The sequence below is a fragment of the Limulus polyphemus genome, unplaced genomic scaffold (genome assembly GCF_000517525.1).
Source record: "Limulus polyphemus unplaced genomic scaffold, Limulus_polyphemus-2.1.2 Scaffold1979, whole genome shotgun sequence".
NCBI lineage: Eukaryota > Metazoa > Arthropoda > Merostomata > Xiphosura > Limulidae > Limulus > Limulus polyphemus.
This window is the reverse complement of record NW_013667589.1, coordinates 26,650-38,450: the sequence shown is the minus strand read 5'-3', so window position 1 is coordinate 38,450 and position 11,801 is coordinate 26,650. Positions and strand designations below refer to the sequence as shown.

The 11,801-nt window shown below is 33.6% G+C and overlaps 1 protein-coding gene across 1 annotated transcript in view; it reads right to left on the bottom strand.

Annotated features, from left to right (window-relative positions):
• LOC106465545 (glutamate receptor-like) overlaps positions 1 to 11,801 on the bottom strand; it is a 35,811-nt gene that overhangs the window by 17,747 nt on the left and 6,263 nt on the right. Inside the window, exons 2-4 of the mRNA XM_022393469.1 lie at positions 7,810 to 8,000; positions 7,236 to 7,367; positions 3,888 to 4,052 (exon numbers count right to left, since the gene is read on the bottom strand). Of these exons, the coding sequence (XP_022249177.1) occupies positions 3,888 to 4,052; positions 7,236 to 7,367; positions 7,810 to 7,923 (411 nt within the window). The 5' untranslated portion in view covers positions 7,924 to 8,000. The remainder of the gene's footprint in view (positions 1 to 3,887; positions 4,053 to 7,235; positions 7,368 to 7,809; positions 8,001 to 11,801) is intronic.

Here is an 11,801-nt window from a genome sequence, read left to right as displayed (position 1 = left end):
AATGAATTATATTGTATGTTTCTATGTATGAATTCAAGCCATGTAAAATTCTTTTCGGGGATATAAAGTACAGGATATATAGTGCTGTATAAAACTACACGCTATTGTTATCGATTAGAGATTTGCTTTTGGGATAGGTGTGGCTTTACTTACACAATAAGTTTTAGTTTGTATGCCTGTTTAGTTATTTACGTATATGTGTGCGTGAAATGAGTTTTTCGTGTACAAGCTATTGAATATGGAAATTGCAAGATTAAATTCATAAAAAAATTGTTATTGTCATTAGTTTTCCGTGACACATGTCGTGACAATTATTATAGATTTCAAAATATATTATTATCCATTAGGCCTTTAATGGATTTTTTTTATGAATCTTGGATGGCTGAAATATGTGTTCAAAAATTATTCACTGGTAAAATTACAAATAACTAATTTCCATATTAATTCCAAACTCCAAGATATTAAGTATGAATAATTAATTTATTACAAAACAAATCCCGAGATTTCAAATAACTAAGTTAAGTCGCCTCACTGGCGTTCCAATTGCTTATCCTATCTAAATCACAATTATACTTGTCATAAGATATTAGTATGAAGCCTATTACATTTTTAAACACTTCGTTCTTTATTTAGTAAGTTAATAGTGACATTCAAGAATTAGAAGAATGCATTATAATAATAATAATAGTACAACCACACTACATTTGTCATATCAATTGTCAACCACGCGTTTCGTTCAATCCAGAGTTTTTCAAATCGGCTGGGAAACAGCAAACTCAGTAGCTTTTCTTGTTGTTGTTTCTGTTTGTTTGTTAAAGTAAAGACACATTGGATTTTCGTTGTAAATCCGTAAACTTGCCGCTGTTTCGCCAAGTGATAATAAAGTAATGGTCCGAACGTTACTTATACAAGCTGTTATTCACTCTTTTAATTCTTGAAAATCCCTAAGGAACTAAATAAACAATGTAATGGAACTAATACTAATGTCTAATGAAAAGTATAGTTGTAGTAATTCTACACCAGTTTGTGAAAGGCATACACACCATAACAGTTAATATTTTTATCACAGCTATAATATATAAATAATGTAACGTTCACAAGGCCTATATAAATAATGTAACGTTCACAAGGCCTATATAAATAATGTAACGTTCACAAGGCCTATATAAATAATGTAACGTTCACAAGGCCTATATAAATAATGTAACATTCACAAGACCTATATAAATAATGTAACGTTTACAATGCCTATATAACTAATGTAACGTTTACAAGGCCTATATAACTAATGTAACGTTTACAAGGCCTTTCTAGTTTTATAATTGATTTCGCAGCATTCTCTTAACCAGTCACTTGGTACTTTGAATTCAGACTGTCTCAACTTGACTTTTTAATTTGTGAATCCAACATCATGGAATATAAAAGTTACAAACAGTGTTTGTTGAACAATTATATGATACTTTTTGAAATTTGTCACAAAAAAATGAAATAACAATATGACATACTTCAGTAAACGCTATCCCCGAATTGTTAGATTTCTTGAAGAAATATTCATAATTATTCATCGCTCATGAAGATTGAGTGGAGCAGTCTTTTATTGTGAATAATTTTCATCTTACCAGCTACCATTATACTCGAGCCCTTCGACTTCGTGATTCTGACTTTTTTTCACGTTTTGTCACATTACTGTAACTTTTGGTTAAATTCTTCTCCCTCAGAGGTTTAAATCTGCCTTTGAAAGTACCTGGAGTTCACAGCGTAGTTCATTTATTTATTTCTCTTTTCAAGAACGCTTATCTTGTCTGTTCCTTTCCGTAGATGACCAACGAGCTGAACTTTTTCATGGTCTTTCACAGCTGTTAAATTACAGTCTCTGGACCAGTATTCATACTCTTTGAAACATGATAAATTACTTTGTTGACGCTATTTATTGCTGCATAAGGGCTATAACAAGATCGATTAGACCTTAGAGATATAGTATTTGTTACTCACCTTTGGAATGTATAACCATTCTATATTATTCTGCTGGATCCCTGGCTTTCTAGTCTTAACATCTATCCATATATTTATCATGTCATAAGCTGATTCAAACTTTTTGTATGTGTACTTATGAACAGTATCAGTGGTGTCTCTTACCTACATAGTGTATTTTGGTTAGACTTATTTTGTATCATCGCATTCATTATTAAGCACATGGGTGTCCTACAGCACCTTCGATTCCTTACCGTACACGAAGAATGCTTGGTTGTATCCTGCAGCTTCACCTTTTGTGGTTCAGTACCTCATACTGATTTCAAGGGTCAGATATTCTTTTACTGGAAAACTTAACAACAACTAGTTTTGTTGTGGTTCAGTACCTCATTCTGATTTCAAGAGTCAGAGATTATTTTATTGGAAACTTAACAACAACTACTTTTGTTGTGGTTCAGTACCTCATATTGATTTCAAGGGTCAGATATTATTTTACTGGAAACTTAACAACAACTAGTTTTGTTGTGGTTCAGTACCTCATTCTGATTTCAAGAGTCAGAGATTATTTTATTGGAAACTTAACAACAACTACTTTTGTTGTGGTTCAGTACCTCATTCTGATTTCAAGAGTCAGAGATTCTTTTATTGGAAACTTAACAACAACTGCTTTTGTTGTGGTTCAGTACCTCATTCTGATTTCAAGGGTCAAAGATTATTTTATTGGAAAACTTAACAACTAGTTTTTTTGTGGTTCAGTACCTCATTTTGATTTCAAGGGTCAGAGATTCTTTTATTGGAAAACTTAACACCAACTAGTTTTTATGAGTTTTGTAAGTAATTTATATTCTGTTCTTCTTTAATATCAGTTTAATTAACAGTATTTGATAAAAGGTTTTACTATACATGATATCTATATGTTTATTATTTTCATTTCTTATTATATATATATATAAATCCTGATTATTGTTTTAAATTGCAAATTTAGGACTAACCTAAATCTTCTAAGGTCATCAAACCTCGAGAGATATTATTGAGATTACGGTAAAAATTATCGCGAAAAATGATGAGATCCATCTGATGAACCAATGATTTATAATTATTATAAGTAAGAACTGTAAATTAGTTTAGCTATAAAAATTACTGCGTTAATTTTTAGTTCTGATTTATATAGATAGCTTTCTATAATCATATGCTATTTGGTCTTATATCCTCTATTTCTCATTCACTCTTGAACTTCTGTTCCATCTAAAGATAGAATGTTGTTCTAGTTTTCTTAATTCCGAAAGGTTTATTCATTTACACATTACACCATTGATTCTTATTTCTATATTATATCAAAATATAGTTTTATGATAACTCCAAATCTCGACATAAACTCGTTGGCTGTTCTCTGTGTTTGTTTGTTTGTTTTGAATTTCCCTCAAAGTCACACGAGGGCTATCTGCGCTAGCCGTCCCTAATTTAGCAGTGTAAGACTAGAGGGAAGGCAGTTAGTCATCACCACCCACCGCCAACTCTTGGGCTACTCTTTTGTCAACGAATAGTGGGATTGACCGTCACATTATAACACCCCCACGGCTGAAATAGCGAGCGTGTTTAGTGGGACGGGAACTCGAACCCGCGACCCTCAGATTGCGAGTCGAGCGCCCTAACCACCTGACCATGCCGGGCCCTGCTGAATGAGTTCGAGAAATAAGATATTAACATTAATGCATTATATTCAAATAACTATAATAATTCAGGTTGAACATGTTTTATAAAGGACAACATAAACTCGATATACATAACTTATAACTTTTCCTAAAGCCTCACTTGTGAATTATAATAATTTCACTAATAAACTTCGTTTTTTCGTTTAATTGCTGCTATCACTAATTCTTCAATATAAACGTTACAAGCTTCTTTTTCTTACTTACAGGATACGTTACTGAAAATAAACGTCCTTGAAATTTTCGTAGCTGTCTTGTTTTGATGACGTTACGACAATGCTTGCCTTCGAAACTCCAAGTACACGGAGCCGTGAAAAACCCTTTTCCATTTGGTGACCACTGCAACTTCACGAGTGAGTACGTTAGATGGCGCTAATAAAAGAAAACAGAATATAATGAGTAATTTAGGTGACAATAATAACAAAAAAACATTATGTTCTTTGAATTTCGCGCGAAGTTACACGACGGTTATTTGCGCTAGCCGTCCCTAATTTAGCAGTGTAAGACTGGAGGGAAGTCAGCTAGTCGTCACCACTCACCGCCAATCCCACCGAGTAGTGTAATTGACCGTAACATTATAACACCTCCACGGCTGAAAGGGCGAGCATGTTTGGGGTAACGGATATTCGAAACCGCGACCCTCAGATTGTGAGTCGAGCGTTTTAACCATCTGGCCATGCCGGACCAAAGCATTATGTATCGTAATCGTAATAAAGCAAACGACGGCGATGTTTTTCTATCGTTCTCGTATGAAAGTCCCCCGCTTTGTCTGGGAGGAGTTTACGGACTTACAAGGCTAAAAATCGATGTTCGATTCCTGCGGTGGAAAGAGCGCAGATAGTCTATTGTGTAGTTTGGAGCTAAAACAAAGAACCAAAAGAAAAAAATATATATAAAGAAATATATATACATATATCTACCGCTCTATCTATATATATATGTGTGTGTATACTGACGACTATTTAAAAAGGTTGGACAAAAAATAAAACATGTTGTTTCTCTGGTTATTTCTTTCAATAAACGGATAAGCGTGCACATCATAAACAATGTCTTTCTCAAATGTCTACAATGTGTATGTATACGTAAAAGCTAGCCATCACCAATACGTTTCACTTCTAAAAATGAGTTCCTTTGTTTACCAAGAATTTCAAAAGAAGTGGTCTCGATGAGTTTTGTTAATTAATTATCTGCTTCAGATTTACAATTATTAAACCGTACCGAATTAATAATTGCTTCTGATCGTCAGTTCGGCTCACTATAGTAAAATTTTAACTCGTAATAAATGTGTTGTGATATAAGATGTGACGTGCAATACTTGACGAATTTTGAATTTTCCTAGGTTCAGTGCCATCTGGTGGTGAAGCATACATATATCTCTGCAAAAACAAACAAACAAAAAACGACATAAATATTGATCAACAATTAATGAGCTCTTGCGTTTGAGCAATACATCCTTAAAATAAAAGAATATTCGAATAATAGACAAAAAATGCATGTTCGTGTTTGTTAGGCGCATTTTTAGTTTTAATATTTGCATGATTGCACCTAACAATATTTCAGGAAAACTGAGTTTCCCTAAGTATTTAAAAATATTTATCTTTATAAAATTACATTGATATTACAATAGCATAAGACATTATTTACGAGTACCAAAAGAGTGACAAACAAAAGGGGTTTTATAACGTTATTACTTCGTATTTATGAATAATATTTCTCCCAAAGATGATGGTTGAGTGGAAAGTTTGTATGGGTTTTTTGTAGTTAAGCACAAAGCTATAGAATGGGCTATCTGTATTGTGCCAACCACGGATATCGAAACCCGATTTTAGTGTTATAAGCCTTCAGACTTACCGCTGAGCCACTGGAATGCTCAGCGGTAAGTCTCTGAACTTATAGCGCTAAAATAGGGTTTCGATACCCGTGGTTGGCACAGCACAGATAGCTCACTGTGTGGTTTTGTGCTTAACATCAATCCAAACAACCCTCAAAAATAAAAAGTTCTTGTACACATCGATTATATATAGTATATATATATATATACACACATAGAATAAAACTTGAATCTTTCTTTTCATAACAAACTAGACCACCCGTGACCCGTTGGGTCACCCACTATTCAGAGGTTATGAAGAATTTGACAGAGAAAACGCTCTCATTTCCTTACCTACCATAACCAAGGCACATTATTGAGAAATTCTTCATGATCTTGTTTCTGTCATCTTAAGCCTTTTAATGAAGATGGGAACATTGACAGGGAAATAGATTTGAACGAAGAAGTTTCGTAAATAGCGCGAACGGTAGTATGATGTAAAATTACTCATGCTAGAAATTTTCATAAAAGTGACCCGAAAAACGGCGCTAACTCGATAACCCGTGGCCCGAGTTTCACAAAACTTGTTTTATTCTGTTTCTATTTTTATATTTTGCGCCGTTTTTACTGTATTTAATTGCAGACAAGCAAACGAACAATCTCAGAGATTTAGTAGTATATAGACTGTTCTTTATCAAACTTTTCTTTATTTAGCCGGTTTCGTAGCACCATTAGTTACTAACCACTTTTACTATGATGCATTACTCAAATCCTACAGATTGTCTCTGGGGGCACAGCAGTAAGTTTACTAATTTACAATGCTAAGACCTAGGGTTCGATTCCCCGCTTTGAACACAACAGATAGCCCAAAGTGGCTTTGTTCTAAAACAACCAACAACAACAATCATTACGGATCTTTTTGAAAAATACTATACTTACTTTAGTGAATAACCTTAAAATATCTTTGGAAGTTATCCACAATATACTTAAGGTACATCTGAAACACACACAATATACTTAACGTACATCTAAAATACGCACAATATACTTAGGATACATCTAAAAGACGCTCCAAAACTGTTTATTTGTTTATTGGTAATTAAGCACAAAGCTGCACAATGGACTATATGTGCTCTGCCCGCCACGGGTATCGAAACCCGGATGCTAGCGTTGTAAGTCCGCAGACATACCGCTGTGCTACTGGGGGGGGCTGCCTTTAATAAATATTCCACAAAGATGATCCTCAACTGTGTGTCTTGTTTTTGTTGATAAAGGATAGTCCTACCTTTGCATTCTAAAGTTAACTCTTTGTTTCAACCTTTCCTCCAACCAGAAAAGTAGTTAGCGGTCAGATCACTACTGGATTTTGTTACGAAACTGAAGTGACGTCTTGCACCTTTCTAGTCATTTCTCCAACTACAACTGTATAATTACTAGAACACTTACTAGTTATGCGAACATTTTAAGTGTGTTATTAGACCATTTCATTACACAATATTTAGTCGAGTCATTTACCCAATCTTATTTTCTACGTTTATTGAAAGACGGTGGTTTCTTGCGTTGTTATAAAACAACTAAAAACGTGCTGACTATAACGTTTTTGGGCGTACACTAAACATTTTTAGACCCGTTCCTGCTCTTCGCTCAACCAAAAAATATTGTATACTAACCCAAACATAAAGAATTAATTTATAGACTATATTACTATACCACTATTAAAATATCATTGCTAAACTATTCCTTACCTTTTCCTCGATTAGCAACAGTACATTGTCACCTTCAGTTGCTTCTTTCAGAATTCGTTCCTGCAAGCGATACACTTTCACCAATAGTATAACAACGACAGTCTTCACTGACATTATATAGTTGGCTTTCAGCTTGGAAAACATAGGAGTTTATATTTTTATTTCAGCACTTCAACAACTGTAGCAGTCTTTTATCAACTTTTCGGTAACAATATTCATTTATTTCTAAAGCTTATAATTTCTGTTACTCAGACAATACTAAACCCCGTTATTTTTAAGAATCATGTACATAATATGTATAGCACTCACACAACCTCGTATAGTAATATGTATTGATAAGGCAAACCTTTGATACTTAAGATAACCTATGAAACAAATAAAATCAACACTCTTTAAAACTTAAATATCTATAATTCATTAATGTCAATAATGCAACGTACACTACAACACCACCATGAAAACGAACAAAGGAAGGCAGTTAATGAAGTGTTCTTTTCAAGAAGTACTTATATGAATTAAAAAATGTAGACAAGTTAACATGAACGGATAAAAAGATAAAGAGAGAGAGAGATACCTGCTGTAAATCAGCACTGAATGTCTGACTGTCTGGAATCCATATAATGAGCTTCTTCGTAGGACGAAACAGGATGGTGTGATCTGGTGGAGTTAGTGAAGCAAGAGCTTTCATGTTAACGAGGATTGTAGGCACGTTATTCTTGTGAAGAGTGTTCAATATGTCAGTCAACTTGTCTTCAGTTTCTTTTTCTGGATTTATAGAAGAGATCTGATTCTTAAGTGGCTATCGCAAGCCTCAGTTATAGTCGAAGAAAAAGTCGTTTAAGTTTCGTCAATACCCTACTCTTCCTCTTTTATTAGCCTTATATATATGAGAATTCATTTTGACCGTTTTAAGTCCAGTTTTAAGAGATATCTAATTCGTACGACGTTTATACCTTCAACCAAACTGTCATTATAGGAAGTGCATGAATATCAGATTTCGTTAATTCGGAAACATGGTAATCATCGTTTTCTACAAAACCTATGACAGAAGAAATATCCCAAGTGAAAACAATTTAAAATGCCAAAGCTACATAATGAGCTATCTGTGATCTGTTCACTTCGAGGAATCAAATCCCGGATTTTAGCACTGTAAGTTCGCAAAACTTCTTACTGACCAACCGCTAATAAACTACTCATAGATTGCTATGGTTACCATATATGATCTAATATATTAATTTGGCTTCAATTGGTGTGTTTAATGAGCATACTTTGGGCTAAACTCGAGATTAATTAACACTCTTCATATTTTTCAAGAAAGTTTTAAGTTATTGCCTAAAACAATTGCAGCATGAAAAATTTTTTAATTAATTAATTTTTTGTCAAAGATTTTGTCCGTTTGTAGTTAGGCAAAAACTACACGGTTTTTAGCATTATAAGTCCGAAGGCCTGCCTCTGTGCCACTGGGAGGGGGAGGGGGAGGTATTTTGTCAAAGAAAACGGCGGAAAATGTGTTTATCACAGTATAATTACACTTCTCAATGTTGCTGGCACTCACTGAGTATCAGTCATCCAGTGGCAATATCCAATTAGCTATCGTAATAACTTTAGGTCTTTGGTGAATTGGGTGCAACATTTTAGAAATAATGTTTAGTTGAATTAAAAAAATAATGTATCTATAATTGTTTTATGGAATTTTGTTAAACTCCTTGTCAAGCACTGTTTCTTTTAATTGTTAAAATATAATCAGCAAAAAAAAATAATACTTTTTGATGTTACATTTGCCTTTTATTAGAAATTTAAGAAAGACTTATGATAGAGAAAAACAATAAAAAAAATTTATTCGCAAAGGTAAGCTAATAATACGACAAGCAAAGGACACGGACTAAAGATCTTAAGAAAACATAATCAATGAAGAGTACTCCTAGAGACCGACCAAAGGTGATTGGTTTAAAAAGAACTGTAATAGAAAAGTCGCCATGTTAGAAATTTTGACAAATGTAGTTATCGAACTATGTGTTTCATATACTTATTCGAATACCATAATCTATAAATCGCTATTGTGATATACCAAGGTTTTCCGATTTCGCATCGACGCATTAAGATGCACGTGCATTAGGGATGTTTTGTTTTTCTCCTTAGGCTGGAATTTGCTGTGAAAATATTCGATAATGTTATATTCTAACTAATGTTTAAACTTTATGTCGTGACTAGCACTATAACAATGGGTGGTGCTGAATATCACGAAATCACGAAACTTTTGTTACTTGGTAGTGCTCATATCTGATTTGAAATAACTTTTTAAACCTTTCACACTTTCTTTTATTTCAGCCTGAAATGTTTGTTAACATCGAATAAACAGACTTGTAAAATGTATTGTAATTCTCCTTCTCGGTTTGGGTAAAGTTAAAAATTTAACAACTTTTGATTTTTTTTCGGCTACGGTTTCATGAATATTCTTAGCAGTAACGCCTTTTGAAAATGGGCAGTATCTACATCATTTGTAATTCAGTATATGTATATATATACATATATGCATGTGTGAGAAGAAACTCAATCTCTCTATATTGAAAACCCATCTAGAACAAACGAAATTTACATCGGCACCGATAAAAAAACTTTGGTCTTCTTTCCCATTTTGATTATCAGTATCGTTTTCAAAATGAAATTGAAATTTAACGTGTCTATTCGCTTTCTTAACTAATATCCGATAAAATAAGAATGAATGTTGAGGTTCGTATGTGATCTGTTTTACCTAGGTCTGTGGGCAGCATAAACTCTATAAAATATTATAATTTGAAACACATTCAGATTTTATGAAACGGTTAAAACGAAGGATTCTGTAGACTAAAACATTTGTTTTAATAGTTCAAAATTCACAAAAGAACAAACAAGTCACTGCTAAGCATTTTAATGAGGTTCTGAAATCAAATCAAAAGCATGCAAAAACAAGACTGTTAGAAAAACGTTTTCAACTTCAGAAAGGTTTTAATCATCATTATGTTCTGCCATCGTGTGCCAAAGTTTTTAGGTGGCAAGAAAACCTTAATATAAATAATTGAGTTTATTTAAGTTTTCTTAGAAAACTAGTAACTTATGGATTTATGCATCATAATGACTTGGTAGTTTTCCCAGTTTATACTGGCGAATATATGTTATTGGTAGTTTTCCCAGTTTATACTGGCGAATATATGTTATTGGTAGTTTGCCAAATTTATAGTAGCGAGCAGTATAGTTACCAATGGTTTAGCCAGCATATATTGGCGAACAGTATAGTTCTCGGGGGACTGTCAATTTTCCACAGTCGAATAGTGTAGTTTTCCGTGTTTCTTATTGGTAGTTTGCAAAATTTATAGTAGCGAGCAGTATAGTTACCAATGGTTTAGCCAGCATATATTGGCGAACAGTATAGTTCTCGGGGGACTGTCAATCTTCCACAGTCGAATAGTGTAGTTTTCCGTGTTTCTTTGTTTCCGTTGTGAATAGTATAGTTCTTGGTAATTTGTCAATTTTCTTCTGGTGCGTGATGAACTTCTCGGTAGTTTTAGAAGATTCTGTAGAGAATGGTGTAATTTTCGTCGATTTACTTGAAAGTAAATGGTGTATTTGGTAAATATTCCCAGAATGGTGGGGGTTCGTTTTTTTTCTCTCTCTTCTTCTGGTGGAAAGTACATGTAATTGCCTGTTATAGTTCAGTTTGTGACACTATTTTGTTATGATCATGCTATCCTCGAACTTCGCTTTCCTTTCAACTTTATTCAGTTTGTACTTATTTCTATCAGGAATTGACTGATAATAAATGTTTACTTATTACTATATTAATAACACATAAGGAAATTTGGTTTTGTTTCTTCCTTCGCCTCTCTTTCGATTTATTTCCTTACCCTCACATCTCCTGGTCTTTTGTTAAACGACCTTCTTTTATATTTTTTTCAAAATCACGCCAATAGATCCCTTTTTGTCCGACCTTGTACATCTGTTGTCCGTAATTAGGATTATAACGCTCGTAACCATAGGAGGTTCTGCAAACTCCACAGCGGCTGAACAAGAAAGACGGTAACACTTTTAGTCCCTTATGGACTTACCAAAAAATCAACCGATTTCTCATATCTCTCGATCCTAACCGATTCTTACACCGAACTTCATAACATTACCAAATAGGCTTCTTATTCTTCGAGTTTTAATTATTTGACACGTGTGAAGTGGATTTATGGTGTATTTCTGCACGTCATTTAGCTTATAATTGAACACTTTGGACTTAAAGGTGGTTTTTATTCTCAAGCAACATTAAAGATTTGATTAAATAACTTACAAATTATACTAATTATTACTCAGTTCACTGCCTCGAACTTTATCTTCCTTCTATGCTGAATTTCGCTGGGGATTTTCACATTCTTTTGTCAGTTTCTGTCTCCTGTTTCGATCGTCTGCTATTAACATACACTCGTGTATTTCTGTATGTGTTTATATATATATATATATATCAGAAGCGACAGATTTGTCACCTATATACATCTGTTTCATATCGCATCCCGACCATTTCGTAGCGCCACATACACAGTTATAGTT